We start from the raw sequence: 17,597 nt of genomic DNA, 5'->3' as shown, positions 1-17,597 counted from the left end.
ATAAACCGTAACCAGGCAGAGATGACAGAGAGAAAAGATGGAAAGAAAAATGATCAGAGGGGAGAAAAAGCGTGTTGGGTTTTGTGCACATGGAAGACCTAGCTTTATGGTTAGTCATGGCTGCCTTATACCCCTCTTCTGACCCCTCACCCAAGGGCAAGCTCAGCTCAACTTCCACTGATACAAACTCCAACTTGCCCTTGAGCTCGCATGATGTGAAGCTCCGCACAGAGAAGAAAGATGGGGCTTAGTGTTGTTTCGGCTGGTTGTGGCTGATCCTACAGACCACGTGGAGGTGCAGCTGCTTTTCCGGCCTTGACGGGCCGTTGGAGGGAGCCTGGTGAGAGCGACTGATGGCGGCCAATGGCTGAGCGAGTTGGGCTAGCTCTGTGGACACACAAGCATCGAGGGAGACCACTTACGATGCGCTTATCCTGGCTGTCGGCCAGCGGAGCTAGCAACTACAAACGCAGTGTGTCACACTGATCCAGCTCATTCTAATAACCTAAGCAGCGGGGAGAAATCCCACCTCCCTAATGGGTCAAGCTAGAGGGAGAGCAAGTATGTGTTCCCACCTTGGCATGCAACTACACTTCTCCATGCTGACTGTTGCCTGGGGAGGTCAGGGCTGCACAGGCAGAGTAGTCACCCCCCGTGACACTTAAAGTTTTGGTGAGGGCTTCGGGGGGGTGCACCTTCTTGCGCTACCAAGGGTTACCTGCACCCACAGGACTATGAAAGGAGAGCAAACACCAGCCACACACAGACAGTCCCCCTGCTCTCCCTCCCCCACCTTTATGATTATTTTTGGCTTGACACAAGTGAAGCCCAGACACACCAGGAAAGAAATAAATGGGCGACATTTTGGTATCTTTTTATTTACAACAGGATTAAAAAATGCTTGCCCATGAATGACCGACGGCCTCCTGTATTCAGTCTGGCTTTGTTAGAGACACACTGTGGAGGACCAAGGACGCTGACAGACACAGAGACAGAAGCAGTAAATACTTAGCACTGATATCTAATGAGGCTTTGCTTTTTTTTTTTAAGCCACAGACTAAGGCAGTGAGTCGCTGGGTCAGGTTTTTGTTTGTTTGTTTGTTTGGCTGTTTAAAGCAGCAAAAGTTTGTCACTTAAATTGTGACCCCAGGCAGGCAGGCTGCAGGAGTCTCTGTTAACCACCCCATTCTGTTAATGGAGACTGAGGCAGGAGGCTCTCGTGAAATGAAGTTGAGTCAAGGCCCAAAAGCAGTTAGCAAATTAGCCACTGGATCTGAAGTGAAACACCCAGCCCACAACGTATCTGTATCCTTGGCTGTAAACACTTCTCGGCAGCTGGGAATCCCTCTGAAGTGACCAAAGGAAGCAGGTGTATTCTTTCTTTTTTTGAAAAGTCATTTTTAATTCTGGCTTGATACGAATGGGAAATGGACTCACAAGTGCATTGTGAAAGGAGGACTTTTCGGGAGCAGCGATACTCTACTGAACGTTGCTGGTGCCCCTCAACAGAGCTCTACTGGCTTCAGTATAGTTTTGTTGATTTATAGGAGCTGAGGCTCTGACTCCGTGGGTTTAAGAGTTTGTCTACATGGAAAAACTGACTGGCACTATTACACTGCCACAGTTATACTGGTAAATGTCCCTATCTGGACACGCTTATGCTGGAATCACCACTTTTTCTGATTTTGCTTATAATGCTTTGAAGGGTTTAAATCAGGAAAAAGGCACTTTGGTTCTGGAGTGAGTGTTCACATGGAGACACGTATCCATGTGTGTACAGGTTATGCTGGTAAATTTCCTCATGTAGCCTAAACTTAAGGAATCTCACCTAAAATTCATCTCTAAGCTTAGCTGTGCCCACCCATCAAAGTGATCATGAAAGGCTTGTCTACATGAAAAAAAGAGGACTGCTCTAACTATATGGATACAGCTATAGCAATATAAAGGAGCTTTTACCAGGACAATTTATTTCAATAAGTGAAGGTGGAATAAGCTATGCCAGTAAAAAAACACCCAGACTAGGGATTGTACTGGTATAACAACAGCAATAGGAAGTAACTCCTCCCACTGGAAAATTTATATTTGTACAAAAAGAAAAAAAAACACACCCCGTTCAGGTCAAGCCTCAGGGAGCACAGTCCTGCCAGCAAAAAAGAACTTAAGTGATGGAAAAATATGGGGCATACCAGACACCCGACCTACCCAATTCAGCCACATGCAATCCAGGTCATTCTACAAAGCCATTTATGTTAAAGAGCAGACCTTTTGCCCTATTTATGCACCCCCAAGAGCCGAAGGAAGGCTGAGCTTTTCAAAAGGTGTAACGAGGTCAGGGCCTACATAACTTTGAGGCTCTGGGTCAAAAATCTCTTTTGCTCATTTGGGCCCAACTTTGATTAAGACTCAAGGAGCCTTCTAACACTCCTGACTTTCTGCATCATACGCGAGTTTGGCTACCGCAGTGACCAATTCTACTGGCTCTGCAGCTGCTATCTTGGCACCATTAACAACCTATCTTGGTAAAACTCAAGGCAGTGTCTCCCCATCAAACTGGCAGTGTGGAATTGGAAGATGCAAGCTCAGAGCCAGTGGGAAGAGTGATCCTGGGCCAATCTGCCCCTGCCTAGCCAACCAAGTTATTGTACAAAAGGAGCTACAGGCCAACATAGTAACAAGGAACAGACACTGTGCACAAAAATATGAGAACAACAGCACGAATCATGATAATTGGATATGTGAAAAACACACAACTACGTAAATTAACATTGCATCTACTGTTCAGAAAAACTGACTCGGTCCACAAACAATCAGGAAAATTGGGAACGTTTGTGCTGAATAGCATCCAGGCAGAACCTGCTTTTCTTTTGACCAATAAAACTGCATTTCTGAGTGCATCTTTTAAAAGCAAAAAGTCAGGCCTGAAGGTTTACCTAGTACGTGCTCACAGAGAGAGGACTGGTATTTGACAGAATGCCGCAGAAGACAACAGTGAGCCTGCAGTAACTTACATTGTAATGCCCGTAACCACTACTCTCATACATGCAGGCTCAGATCTAAGCTTAATTTCCAGGAGTTGCTTTGCAGGTCTTTAGGAGGTGGCTCCCAAGCCATGGGGCATACCTGGCATGTGCAGTGGGTGCCTGGGAGGCCCAGACCAGCCCTCGTGAGGATGGGGAGGGAGCACAGCCCAGCCCTGATTGACTCCAGCCGCAGCTACCTTCAACCCCCCACATCAGCTCTGCCTTCATTCCTACTCCACTTCTACTCTCAGCTCTTCTCCCATCCCCAGCTCCATCTTCAGCCCAAGCTCCTCTGCTGAGCCAGCTGTGCAATAATGAAAAGGGGGTGGACCTCTCTCATGGTCAAAAATCTCCATTACGTTTTCAAAATTAGAGTCTATGCCTGAAAACGCTCAATCCTATGGGTAGTTTTACTTATGGGAGTCGACCCATTGATTCTGATAAGCCCACTCAAGTGTCTAAAGCCATTCCTGAGCATAAATGCCACAGGATCAGGGCTTGGGTCAGCTACATTTCTGGATACATTACAGGTGCTAATTACAGTATAACAGTTACCCAACCTCCATCCAGTGCTGTTCAGACTCCAAAGCAACAATGCCCTTAAGTATGTGACGTGTACCCCTGGGGGCCCACAGAGCTCTTCCAGAGGGTACACTAATTCAGTGTTTCTCAACTTTTTGTATGAATTAAAAAATGGACTTATTTTATAGTCATCTAATCTTTTTATTTATCTTTTTTGCACAGTCATAACTCCGATGGCAAGTTTATTGCCTATAGGCAACTTCTTCCAATCCATCAGTTATGATTAAGTTGTTCAAACAAATGTGTTGCAATGCTAGAAAAAAAAAAACATTGTGCGCCTGAAAATTATAGGTGCTGGGGATACCTATAACTTTTTTTTTTAAACGGCTACTATATTAAAAAAAAGGTTGAGAAACACAGATTGAGATGTTCGAAGTGCTTTACGGAGTGGCAGTCAAAACCAGAAAGACACAGTTCACCTCTGTTGCAATGTAGAGAGCTTTTGGAGGGACAGTGTCAAAGGAATGGAGCAACATTTTATTAAGCCCCATGGTCATGTCTGTGAGAACGCATTCGCTTTGGCTAGTCTTTGACAGCTGCTTCTGGACCTTGCTCAGAGACGGTTGAAGTCAGAACAACTGGAACAAACGGAGTTTGGTGCAGTCCCCCACCGCTGAAGAGGGAGTTTGGAAAAACCTTTCAAAATACATTAGTTTTCTGGGTGCGAGATTATTTGGTTTGTTTCAACACCAATTTCCACACTACGACTTTGCTCAGAGAGGAGCCTTTTAAGGGCATCCTTTTGTCTCAGTAGATGATCAGTGACTTCACAAGCTGGTGGACATACACTGAGGACAGCACAATTACGTGTGGGCACATTTTATTCTCTCGATGCACTTGCACACTTTTTCTGCTCAACAGCAAAAGCTTTATTGATTTGTAACTTTACCCTCTTCCCCCCACTTTGTCTTGGGTTGTGTAGTTCCCCCCCTTTTTCTTTCCAATCACAGCCTTATTTATGCCTTGAGTTCCAAATTTCCCTAGAACAAGCTAGCTGACAATTCATTCAAATAGGAATTGTTTTCCTCCCCAAGAACCATATAAATTACATGCAAAACATTGTACATAGAGATTAAATAATATCAAAATGCAAATACAGATCATGTGCACTTTAAGCTGGACTCTAGAATATGGCAAACACATCAGGGTACATATTGCTTTGAAACCACCATTATTTTTAATGTCATGCATACCACATAATAGTCAGTCTTTTATTTTGTCTTTTTTTTTTTTAAATACAAAAATACCAGTGCTTATTATACTAGTTACCGGAAAAAAAAACCCAAAAAAACCCAAACAAACCTCAAATTCAAACCTGCGTGCTCTTTTCAAAAGAAATATTTTGGTTTTATTGTTTTTTTTAATCAGATAAACATATATACAAAATGTGCATTTTTGAATTTGTATATATATTTATTTTGGGGTAGGAAATAAACTAAAGGCCGTTTTAGCCATGGACTTTGCTGAAAGGCTAATGAACTTAACACCCAACCCTAGCCTGCATTTTGGAAGCAGGGGCTACCAGGGACATCAGAGACAAAAAGCACGAGAGGTCAGACAGCCAGGAGGAAGACATGGGCAGAATTACTGACAAGGAAAGGGAAAGGAGACAGCCACTCACAGGACAGCAAAAACCACACAGCAGAATTGTATATGACCCATAAATTCCAGGTAATCCTGAAGGAGTTATGGTCAGTTATGGTGTCAAGCCAAAGTGATATGTTCCTCAGCTATCCTTAGCACGTTCTTCACTCAGTCTGACCTGCTGCAGGGAGATGTGCAGGGGAGTGGAATTCTCAAGAATGCATTTCAGGAGATCCTGATGCAGAGCTCAGCGGATTGGTAAACTCACAAGGAGGTGGAGCCAGCAGGAGATGAAGTCATCCAGGACACTCATGGCAGGAAGGGAACCTACCCTCACCCTTCCCCTCCTCTTGGGGCTGTGAATTTCAGAGCCTCAGCTGTCCAAAGCCATGTGCCTGATGCACATGTGAAGGCAGAAACTGGGGACACACGAAAAGCTAAGGCCTCAACAGTTGAAAAAGTTCATCCCTGCCTGGTGGAACGCTGGAAGAAGTCACTCCAGCAACTGATCTTCTTGTAGAACCCTTCGTCAGAGAGCCTGACCCAGAGCCCTTTGAAGGCTATGGGAGTCTGCAGTGGGTTTTTGAATTGCCTCTTCCCTGTTATGATACTAAATTACACCTGCCACCAACTGTGCCTGCTCCTCACAGAGAAAGCTTCTTGAGGAGGGACAGACTGAACGTGTGTCAAAGGAGTATATTCTCCTTTGCCCTAGTTCATTTATTTTCACAGCTACCCATGGCTAAAATTCAGTTTAGTATTTTTCCTTCTGGAGTTTTAGTTCTTGTTTTGACTTTTTCCTTGAAAACTTATTGCACAAAACCTTTGAAAATTAAAGTCCGATCCCTGTGCAAATAACCCCCTCCCCAGCCTAATCACACGATGAAAAATCCTAAAAATGGAGATTCACCAATGCACACAGGAAGTAATGTAATGTCTTTGGTACCAATCGGCCAATTTATTTAACGTAACAAAACAGACCCTACTATTCAGAGCCGGATTCAAAATTATGTAGAGTGTTTTAAGAACACAGCATCCCAAGGCAAGTTAACACATATCACAGGAGATTACTTGATTTCCTGTCTGACATGGCACTATCTGTTTAATTATCTTCTCCCCATTCATTCTGTTGGCAGTAAAAAGTAAAATAAAAATCTCTGCATCTTTCCAGGCATGTTTCAAGAAATCCCCAAAAATTCGTTTAGGCTACTATGCCGTTTAAATTGAAAGCACCATCTTTTTCTCTCCCAATTTTAAGTTTCCTCAATAACTTAAGCCATAGTTAGCTGCTGCCAGTTTAATCACTGAAACTAAATAGAAAAAAATATTTTACATAAAAAAGTATGCACAATAAATGCTTATACTTTAAGCAACCAGCCATACCAACATAATTTATATAAAAAACATTTCTGTGTACTCCAACTAACTTTTAGTACAAAGATGGCTGCTCAGAGAAAGGAAGTTGATTGGAGTCTGACCAATCATTAAGTTACCTGTCACGGTAAACTGCCAGTCATGTGATCACATTCCACTGCAGACACATGACTCACAGCTTGTTTTTTTTTTCCTTTAAACAAAATACATATGGCTGACTTAAAAATATCAGTTTCTGATCTAAAGAAAACTATATTTTTTGCATAATATTTATATATAATTATTTTCCCCCTCCTACGACTGAAACTAGAACAACAAAAAATAAATTGACTAAAAAGGTAGACCAGACCTTCATGGTAACCTGCCAGTCACAGAGACTTCTGGGAGCGACTTTTTAAGCGTCTTCAAAGTTTCCCCCTCTCCCCCCATGTTTTTTTAAACAGGTCCAAGGTAATAAAAATTATCAAATAAACAAAATCGGTGTCCCCCAACAGTATTTAATAAATATTTATGTAAGCGCCTAAGAACAACGTATTTTCATCTGTTGTATTTTTTGCAAGTATTTAAAATAGAAAAATGATCTTTTGAAGCAGTGTAAGCTTTAGAACAGATAAACAAAAATTCTTTCCTCTTTCCCATCATGTAGGTCATGTAAGAGACCAAGAATTCCTTTATTCCCCCCACATGATAGCTGACATGAAGAATGAAAGGAATGAAGGACGCAGGTGGGTTTTTCCTGGATGAAAGGGGCGGGCTTTGATATGCAATTCAGATGCACAGTGGTGGTTATTTCTTCTTGGTATTGGCAGTTTGTGGAGCCTACCATCCCTTCCTCTTTATCAGTCTTGGAGCAGAAGACCCTGGGAGAAGAACCTTTCATCGGTCTACCCTGAACAGATAATGGAATGAAGGGACACGGCCCCAGGGCATGAGTCAGGGTTGGGTTTAAAGAAAAATTGATTATTTTTTGTTGCTGTTTAAGGAACACTTATTTCTTGGCAAAGTACCGGGCTCCCACGTGGCAGACGGTGCTTCAGGCAGTGCTCGGACAAGGCACGGGAGTTTTTGCTGTGCGTTCCTCAAAAGACTTCGCTCCCTAAGACATTTCTGCTTGTTGAGAAGGAGGCTGGACAAGGCCCCCATTCCTTTTTTGTCAACCCCTTTCCTACAGCCAGTAGCAACTGGTTTCTTTTTGCTTACAGGTTCAGCTTTTAATCAAATAAGTTTTGGAGAAGAGGGTAAAGTTGGTAACCTACAGCATGTCTCAGTGACACAGGTCGAGGGCCAAACCCTAAAGAGGCAGAAAGGGACCAGTGAAGTAGTAATCCGGAGTTACTGACATCTCCCATTACTCATGATTAGGACCCATCTTGGCTTCACAAGTGAGTTTGCTCAGAACTATTTCAGCTGAGTGGCTTCCCAGCGGATTGAAAGCTGAAGCCCATGCCTCTTACCCTGCCCACAGCCTGAGTGTCAGGGGCCAAACTTCAAACAAAACACAAGAGACACATTAACAATTCACACAGGACACCTGGAACAGCTGTCTTCAAGAGCAAGTCACTTGGGCCATGACCTTAGCTTCATGGCTCCTCATTTCTGGCATCCGTCTGGAGTACTGAGACACAACAAGGTCCAGGCAAGAGGGAGGCAAATTTGGGTTTAAGGTGGAAAGAGGACCTTTGTAACAAGGGAGAGTGGGTAAAGCCTAGCTATCAAGCTTCCTCTGTCCTCCTAGAGACCCGCGGACAAGTCAATTCCACCAGGAGGCAGGTAAGTATACTGATGGGACCTATGCACACATGGCCACTACAAATATGGCCTTCCCTACTGCGGTCTCTTTTCTATCTGTCTGAAGAGACCAGCAAAGCCCTGCAAGGATGGGTAGCCTTAAGCTACGCCAGCTGTTCCGCCAGCAGCTGTCCCCATCCCGACCCTACCACCACTGTGCAAAGGATGGACAGGCTCTGGAGTGTGCAACGTGGCATGTTCTTTGGGATGAACCATAGCCGCTGGGTACCTTCACCCCAGGGCCCCAGGAATATTTCACCTGGCAGTGTGAAAACCATGCAAAACCACCTCTGGTCACCAAAGTGACTCCAAAGTGATTTGTGGTCAATTATGCACGGCTCTTGCCGACCATCAAAATCCATCCAACTAACCTCACACAGTTCAAGAGCATTTAAAATATCTACCGAAAGTAAGACATTATTTCCCTGTCATGGCAGTTCTTGGAGAACCTTCCCAGCAAATGTGGCCCCCTCTCCCACGGGCCTTTGTAACAAAGCAGGGACTTTTCCAAATCACTTCTTAGCCAACATATTTAAGACTCTTAAAATCACCCTCTCTCCCTAGTTTTTAATCACAGTTAGCACACTGAAAACAGAGAGAGACATGTATGAAGACAGAAAAATGGCAAAGGCTAGGTACCATTTTTCAAGGCGGAAGACTGGTTTACACGCGCTATCCATCCGCAGGGAATACCTCGTTGTTTGCGCCCTTTCCTCCTCTTTAATACAATTCAAATTTTTTTCCTGTTCAATTTTTAAATCAGTACCTTCACGTGGCGTCCTGTCCCCGACCCCAGTATGACATTATCAGGGGGATAAATCCCACAAACAAAAAAAAATCCCTCAAGTCACTCCACAAATGCACCCTCAGAGGATGAGCGTGCATGTAAGACTTATTTAAGATAATCAGAGCCTTTTCTTTGAACATGCATTTTTCAAAATTAAAAAAAAAAATAAAGCAAATCCTATGGACACATGGAACCTGACTCAAGGAAAAAGAAATATCGACTTGGCTGTTTCCCACCTGGGCGAGTACCCACTGCAAACTGTTCTTCACCTCTCCCCAACCCACAGTACTCTGGTTCCTGCCACTAAATCAAAAAAGGAAAACAAAATGGTACACATATGAGCAATTGACATGAAGTGACCGCTCTGCAATATCAGTTATCAGTGCCGATATCACACAGGACTCGAGGTGAAGGAAGTGAAGGGGTGTGTGTCAAAGTTCAAAGGTCAAACCGATGATTCCAAGCTGTCTATGGGGCTTTCAAACTCTGGGACGGTGTCCTCGGCTAGACTGCTGTCCACCGCATTGTTATTTTGGTTGAGGGAGAAGGATTCACCTGGGTAATCCCCACCTTGGTTTTTGAGTCCATCAGTCTTGGAGTCTTCTTCTGCGCCATCGAGGAATGGGGTTTGAGGCTCATCTTTCTCCAGGATGAACTCTGGATGAGTCATGAAGTTATGGATGGAGCTTCTGGATTCAGGTTTCTCGAGGCCTTCATATAAAGAGCTACGGAACGCATTCACCACTTTGATCTGTCAGGAGGTTGGGGTGAAGGGTGAGGGATAAACAGAGAAAAGGTGAGAGGAGGCCACAGGGTGATCTCAGGGACTTTAGAAGAAAAAAAAAAAAGACAACACCACCACTACAACAGCACTGAACAAAACTGAATAGAAAAAAAAAATCAGAGAAACTATGGAAAAACTAGGATGGTCACATAGATCAGATTCAGGCACTAGGTGTGTGATGGGGCAACCGACTATGGGGCGACTTCAGAAGCTGTAAGAAAAGACAAACATTTCCAAGCAGATCACTTTGAAATGAATGGAAATCAAAATGCATTAGTTCTGGTGTGCGTGTGGACACGTGCACACGCTTCTGTGCATTTCACACAAAGACAAAAACGTGGAAATACAACTCAAAAGAGAGGTGGGTTAGACACACAGTGATTTGGTTTCTAGGCAAATGGGCAGCAGTGTATTTTTAATGACTGGTTTATTTGTAACCTATGAAAAGGAATCAGTTTCAAGGTGTCCTGTTTTTTTCAATGGTGCGTGGCATGGCAGATCCAAGCAGGTGCCACTAACCATAAAACATCCCCGGCCAAGCACACGAGCAGGAAACCAGACCTGTGAGAGTTCTCACATTGTAACCTAGATTCCAGTCAGGAGCTTTTGAACTTTGCCTGTGTCAACATGTTTAAGACCAACTTTTCCAAAAGCAGCAACTGGTTTCAGGTGCCCAGCTGGACTCAGATCTGGCTAAACAGAGATGCTAGGTGCCCACAGCTCCTGTTCATGCCTAAAACAGTCAAGGGTACTCAGGACATCTGAAAAACAGGGTACGATTTATAAAGGAGCCTAAGGCATCCCACTCACAAATTGCTCAGGTTCCTTTGAAAATTCGAACCTGAAAACCTAGAGCTCTCTCACCCCACCCTGCAGCCAAGTCACAGTTTGTCCGGTCACAGCTAAAAGGTGTAATTTGCATTTTCAAACACACAAAGGGGAAGCAGGCAGCGACCTGGCAATGCAGCTTGGGCACAGTGACCTCTTCACCTTGCTGGATGTTGCGAGTTTCATGGTGGGTCACACTCACCGCAAACACCAACCTTCCTGACCACAGTTGTATGTGTGTGATGTAGGTCATTCCACTGCAGCCAACACACCTACACTGGGCCCAGATCACTTCTGGTCCCATGAGGACTTGCACACAGGGAACTCTCAGCACATATGCATCCCCAATATCAAATGCATCCTAGTCTGTTTAAATGGATTCTGTACGCAGCTGACAGAAAACCAGAACCAGTCCCAGCGAGCTCTGATAAAAGTGCTGGTTCGAGCTACACCACACCCAGGCTTTGCTTCTGCAACATAAAATGCTACCCACCTGTTTCCCCGATGTCTCCCACCCAGCAGGTATTTCTAATTAACCAGTGGCCACCTACTTGGTCCCCAGGCCCCACACGACATCATCTTGCTTTAATTACTTCTGTCCAGCACCTAATCTGCCACCACTAAAGGACTCTAGAGAGCAACGGGCAACCTCGGCTAGTGAGTGAGCCACAGGACCTTCTTCATCTCAGTGGGCCGCTAGTCTGTTGTAACCAAGATGGTCTCCTAGGATAGGCTCATTTTGCTAACTGTGCTCGTGAACCTAGAATGTGTGGGGTGCGCCGACTGAACCATAGTAGCGCTCTGATTGGCTGCAGAGGGAGCGCTCAGCTCTCTCAGTCAGTGCTGTGTGCAGTCTGCACACACCTCACTTCACCTGCCCTGGCCTCACTTTAGTAACCCCAGCTGGAAAACAACATCACCTAGAGCAGTGCTGCTTAAACTTTTTGAGACACCAAACAATAATATTTTTTTATGCAGAACGCCTATGAAAATTTTCTTCAAAAAAAAATTGTCAGACCAAAAAACAAAACAAAACAAAACCAAACAAACAAATGAAAAAAATCTGGAAAAACCCAAACAGCAACATCCACAGCAAAAAAAAAAGTAATTTAATCAAGTATCATAGCAATGAAGAAGTAACATTGCATCTAGTTTTCATAACATAAGATATATATAATCTGTGTATTTATTTTCAAATGCTCGTGGCACACCTGCAAGTTGTTTGTGTAACACATAGTTTAAGAAACACTGACCTAGACCTCTGCCCTCATTGAGAATTGGGTTCCAAAGATGTTCAGTTTCACCCTGTTACAGCTGTGACCTGCTGCAATTTACGGGGTTCATCCCTTCCCCCAGCGAGTGGAAGAGGAGTTCTAATCAACTGTTTGCACTGGATAGAAACTGAGTTGATTTGTTTTTTTTTTTAACCAACCAAAAAAAGTCTCATGATCGCTCACCTCTCTCTAGCAGCAGTTACAGTCACAAAAATTCTCCTTGGAGGATATGCTGCCTTGTATTAGGGGCGGTCAGGCAAGGGGAAGAGTTTGGCTTCAAACTGCGTCACTCAGATTTTGATGCTAGAAGGGACCATCCTCTAGCCTTACCTCCTGCATAAATTCCTCCCTGAAAATATCCCCCAGTGATCCCTGCTGCAGTGGAGGGAGGCGTACTCAAGTCACTGCCACACCGGCAGGAGAGAGCTGTGCCTTCACTCAGCCCTGAGCCTCCTTTGCTCACTTCTTGGAGCTCCCCATCTGAACAGTCTGCTTTGCTTACCCACTGTCCGATGCTGCCTGTGGACTTATCAGCTGAGTGCTCTGAGCCCTCTGGTTCCCATACCAGCCCGGGATGGGTGTGTGGAGAACTTCGGTAAAGCTCTGACACCACTGATGATGCACATCCCAGCAGGAACTCCTTGGTTCTGCCCTCACCCATAGGCTACACCAGCCTCTCGCATCTCTTGACATTCCCTGAGTCCCAGCTAATGGGACAGAAAGCAAAGGAGGCAGAAAAGAGGGAGGAACTGTTCCCTAATTCCTCCACTCACAAGTGTGCCAATTGTTTTGTCACTGCACTGTGGAGAAAAGGCCATCGGATCCTGGTGACCCTGCGAAATCAGGAGAAGATGCTACCACCTCCTCCCCCCTGCATGAGATTCACTGAGGTCAGTAGCTGCTTTGGCTACCATCTCACCAGCAAACTAAACTGGAGATACCTGCCGAACCCCTTCCCAGACACCCACGAGAAAAGAACGCCCCAAAGATCTTTGGTGTCAGCACAGCAGCCGCATGCCCACATTCACAAAACATAGAAAACAAGGCATTATTCCAAGGGAAGCTGGGGGTGAGACCCCACCCACTTTACCGCCTCGCAAATCAACCCATAAGATGCCTGGGGATCCCACTTTAACGGGACAGCCTTTTGGGTTGGCATCTCCTCCCACGATGATGGAGCCCCCCCCAAGCAGCAGGTGAATGACCCGTGAACATTTTGATGGAACATCCTCATTGACACCAGCAAGACGAGGGCTTTGAAAGCCAAAAGCATTTCATCTATAAAAGTAAGAACAGCTGCATTCTTGTGTTGCAGACAGACAGACAGACAAGCACACAACACACTGGCTTGCAGTGCTGGACGACAGGCAAAACACAGATCCGGGGAAGTCTTAAGCGTCCACCTTCACAGTGGGGAGCCACATGGCCTGACCTGTGAAAAGGTAAGGTTATATCTGGGTGGGCAACACTGGGGCAGCTGGAAGTCCAAGCCATCTCTCTCCCTAGAGCATCAATGGATTGGGCTAAGTAGTTAGAGAAACCCAGATGCTTTGGGGTTCCTTCCCAGCTGAGCAAGCTGGTATTTCCACTTCCTTCTCTCTTAACTCCTGTAGCACTGAAGGGTACCACCAAGCTACTGAGGAAGAGTAAGGCACAGCTAGAAGACACCTAAGCCAAAATTAGAAAGAAAACTAGCCATGAGTTTTACGCATCCTGTTGAATGCCCAGAGCCATTGTTAGAGGTGCGGACTCTCCACCCTGACCAGCTGCCATCAATGACAACGGGAACATGTTGCACATCCAAAAAAGGGGGATATTAGTGGATTCCACTGGAAAGTTTTGGCCTTTCTGCATACCAGAATATTAGTCCAATCTTTCAACCAGCGTAGCAGCACGGCTATACATTACACCTCCGTCAGCCATGGCATGCAGCAATCAGAATGTTTAACGTTACTCCTCCTCCTAACTTGTAGGCACCCTTGCTTGCAGGAGTTCGTTGTGCTGGCATTACTGCCAGCAAAAATCACTTCTCTGCAGTCTGAAATCATACCCAAAATAAAATCAAGTAAAACCAACCCAACTCCCTTCAGTCCATGCCTGGGTAACCCCCGAAACCAGCGACTGACACAGAGCTCTCAGGCATACACACTGCACTGCTACAAAGCGCAAGAGATAAAACCCAAGAATGGTAAATCTGCAGGAAACGATAAAGGCTTAGAGATTTTTCCAAACAGCCCAAGGGATCCAGGTACCTGTGTGTCTAAATCCCCAAGACTGCTTTGAAAAAATCCTTGTGTGCCAGTCAAGCTGGTGCCATCACTTTCTCTTTTCAACTTTTAACACAAGTGGGGAACCTCCACTAAGAGCATGGTAGTTGGCTTCTCTCCCATCACTTATAGTGGCTTATCATGAACACAGCAGCTCGTTTAGCTCAGACAGAAGAGGCTCATGCTTTTAGATTCTAACCGTGCAGGCAATGAACCATCCCAGAGCATAGTTACAACTGATTAGCCCGGATGTCCATGTGTGGCTTTCGGTTTCTCTGACATTTTGATTCCCTACTCAGTTCATTTAGGAAACATGTTGTTCCCTTCCCCCTTGCAGGTCTTGTTATTCCTAAAGTGGAAGACGTGGATGGCAGAACTAACATAAAACCAATTCAAATTCAATCTCATTGTTAAAAGATCTCTGGGTAGGAAGACAAATTAGGAACAGTTTAGGGATGGGTTCCCCAGGCTGGATAAATAAAAAATTCTTCCAAACCCTGGTGCCAAACTGGAACCATATCTCCGAAAGTTGAAATGCTTCCCTGGCTTCTTCGCACTGTGTCCTGCTCTCAAGCACCTACTCAGCCCTTCCAAGTCAGGTGCAAAACAGCCAGACATGTTGTTCTTGTGATTTTCTAGCCCAGCTGGAAGCAAGATTTCTTTGGCACTTTTCAAGAAAGCCTTTTGGTTCAAGACCCCCAGCCCACCTTTGCCTCAGGCTTGGATCAAGCATCTGAACTTATCTAGAGGACTCCCTGGACCACTCCTCTCAGTTCCAAGCTGTAGGAAGTTTGCCCATTGTCAGCACGCTGTCAGAGCGCTGCCTGAATCACGACAACTTCCCATGCAGCTCATTGCAAGCATAAGCCAAAATCTTTGCAAAGACTCCAGCCACACCTGTGGGCTGCAGACACGCAAAGCCTCATGTCATTGGCACGTTTCAGTGTCTCTCAGAAAACGTGCCATGAACACCCATCTTCCAGGCCCAGACCTGGAACCTGCTTTTCCCTCTTGGCTTCAAATTTTCACAGAATCTCAGGCACCATCTATATTTGGGCGGGAGGGGGGAGGGATTGCCCCAATTCCAGCCTCTGGTGAAAGTGCTCCCAGGGACACCCCTCGGTAAAGCAACCACTTGTACTGGCAGAACTCATCACTGCTTGACATTCAGGTCAAATGCACCAGTGCAAAGCATGGCTCGCAGTTCTTAACCCTAACAAAACAAAACAACAGTCATGTTTTGTTAGAATGTAGACTAACATGGCTACCTCTCTGCTACTAGTTCTTAATGCTGTCAGAATAGGGGCTTGTTGGAGGCTGGGACACCGATAGCTGTAATCAGGCAACATTCCCAATGGAGACGAAGTCTAAATCCACAAGGCACCAGCTGTGGGTCACTCACGAGGTCTCCCCTCTGCTACAGCCCCACCCAACAGGAACACAGCTTTCAGGACTTCTCAGGTCTAGCACAGTAGAACTTTCCACCAGGAAGTAATAAGGGGAAGACAGAGGGGCTCGTTAATCTGGATTCAAGGAAACAGTTTTTTAGAAAGAGAAAGAACGGCAGAAAGGAAGTAGAACCTGTTTCCTTCTGAGAAATATATTATGCTGGTGCACAGAGGCAGAAATAAGAGTCAGCCCCTGCTCCCTCCAAAACAACCGGGGTTAAAACAGAAACACAGGCTGCGGGTTTTTTTCTAGGCTGTTTCTCTAATAAAAGGAGAACAATGACTAGGGAGGTTGGTGCAATCAGCAAAGCAAGCCAATTTTCCGGGGCGGGGGGGAAAAACAAAACCCTACACAGATTATTCATAGTGTGGCAAGGACCTGCAGGGAGATGATTCACACATACTCACAGGAGCATGACACAGCTCAACTGGAATAGGGAAAATTTAAATAATCAAAAACAACAACAACAAAATCCCCTGAAATTCCTTGGGTGAAAGTCTGACCCAGGTGAATGACCAAACTCCCAGTGACTTCAACAGGGCCAGGATTGCTCTCTTTGCATTTATAGCTTTTTTTTTTTTAAGGTTTATATTTTCAAACTTGTAATCAGTGTTCCCGCTAATATTTTCCATCTGTTGGGGGAATAAATTTTGTTATGTGCACCCAGGCATGCGTGGATGTGGACCACCAGTAGAAATACATGCTGCCCATTCTGGGTGGCTGTGGGTCCCCTGCTAATCAGCTTGGAGACATGGAAATCTTTCCTGGGCAGCTGCCCAGGTGCACAACTTACAGGGAACACTACTTGTCATACAAATTTGCAAAGTGCTTGGATACCTCTGGATGGTCTCTAAAGGTGAGGCATTGGTAACTGTGCACTCGTGACCTCGGCGCACTCCATGCCAATTATTTCCACATGCAACGGGACAATGGTGTACTCTAAAAATATTTTCAATCCTCTGTCTAGGCTGCCTAATTTGCACATGTAGGGTGAAATTCAGGCCAGTGCAAAGGGCCACAAACAGGTCTCTGTGCTGCTACCATCCCACGTCAGGCCCCAATTCAGTACAGTACTTACACACGTGCTTCCTACTCAGGAGGACATTAAAAAGGGACAGCCTTAGCTGCAGCCAGAGCAGGCCTGGGGTAAGAGGGGCCCATCTCCCTGCCCCTTCACATAAAGGGCGGGGCAAAGGGCATAAGAGGCAGGGCTGAGGGGAGTCAGCCCTGCCCCCCAAGCCCACTCCCTCAGCTCTGCATGCTGAGCAGTGGCACAATGCTGCTTTGAAGTTTCAAAGAGGGGACTGGGGCAACTGCCTTGCTCTCGGCGGGCCTGGTTATATATGGTTATATACCAGGCAGTCCACGTTTGAGGTGGTTTGTCCCCTGCTGGAGGTTTTGTCGGGGATCTGACAGGGGCATGCCGTAATTAAGTGTGGGCTCCCCTCCCACACCAGCACGTCCTTGTCTGCAAGGTGACGCTGGTGCTGGCAGGGCAGCACGTTCTTCAAAATGGCAGCCTCCCGTCTGGTACGACATCTCACACTCTGCGCATGCCAAGTCACGCCGAGGGGCCATGAAGGTGGTGGCAGGCCCACACTGTGCCCTGAAGTATTGGATCGTCCAACGTTCTGGGCATGTGTAACTGGCCCCATCACTTTGAAAAATGCTTAATTCTCCAAATACACTCAAGTCCCATTGCCTGGGATTTAAGCACGTGTTTAAGAGGTGACCTGATTAGGGCCCCTGGACTTTGGGAGGGGCACTTAAGCTGTAGCTCTCTGCACAGGGCCAAATGCCACCTTCAGTGACTCAAGCAAGATGTAAATTCTCCATAGGGCCAACCTGGAGGCTGGTCAG

At 45.7% G+C, this 17,597-nt stretch overlaps 1 protein-coding gene across 5 annotated transcripts in view; it reads right to left on the bottom strand.

Annotated features, from left to right (window-relative positions):
- Positions 1–858: 858 nt before the first annotated feature.
- The window catches only part of ATP2B4 (ATPase plasma membrane Ca2+ transporting 4), a 118,284-nt gene continuing 101,545 nt past the window's right edge, over positions 859–17,597 (bottom strand). For 3 of the 5 annotated variants that reach the window (XM_074977397.1, XM_074977393.1, XM_074977392.1), the window contains one exon: positions 859–9,886. In XM_074977397.1, coding sequence (XP_074833498.1) covers positions 9,581–9,886 — 306 coding nt within the window. In that variant the 3' untranslated portion in view covers positions 859–9,580. The remainder of the gene's footprint in view (positions 9,887–17,597) is intronic. The other 2 variants (XM_074977394.1, XM_074977396.1) reach the window with 1 other exon arrangement.

Source organism: Carettochelys insculpta, chromosome 26 (assembly GCF_033958435.1).
Source record: "Carettochelys insculpta isolate YL-2023 chromosome 26, ASM3395843v1, whole genome shotgun sequence".
NCBI classification, from domain to species: domain Eukaryota; kingdom Metazoa; phylum Chordata; order Testudines; family Carettochelyidae; genus Carettochelys; species Carettochelys insculpta.
The sequence above is the reverse complement of the archived record's forward strand: the minus strand, read 5'-3'. Positions and strand labels throughout refer to the sequence as shown.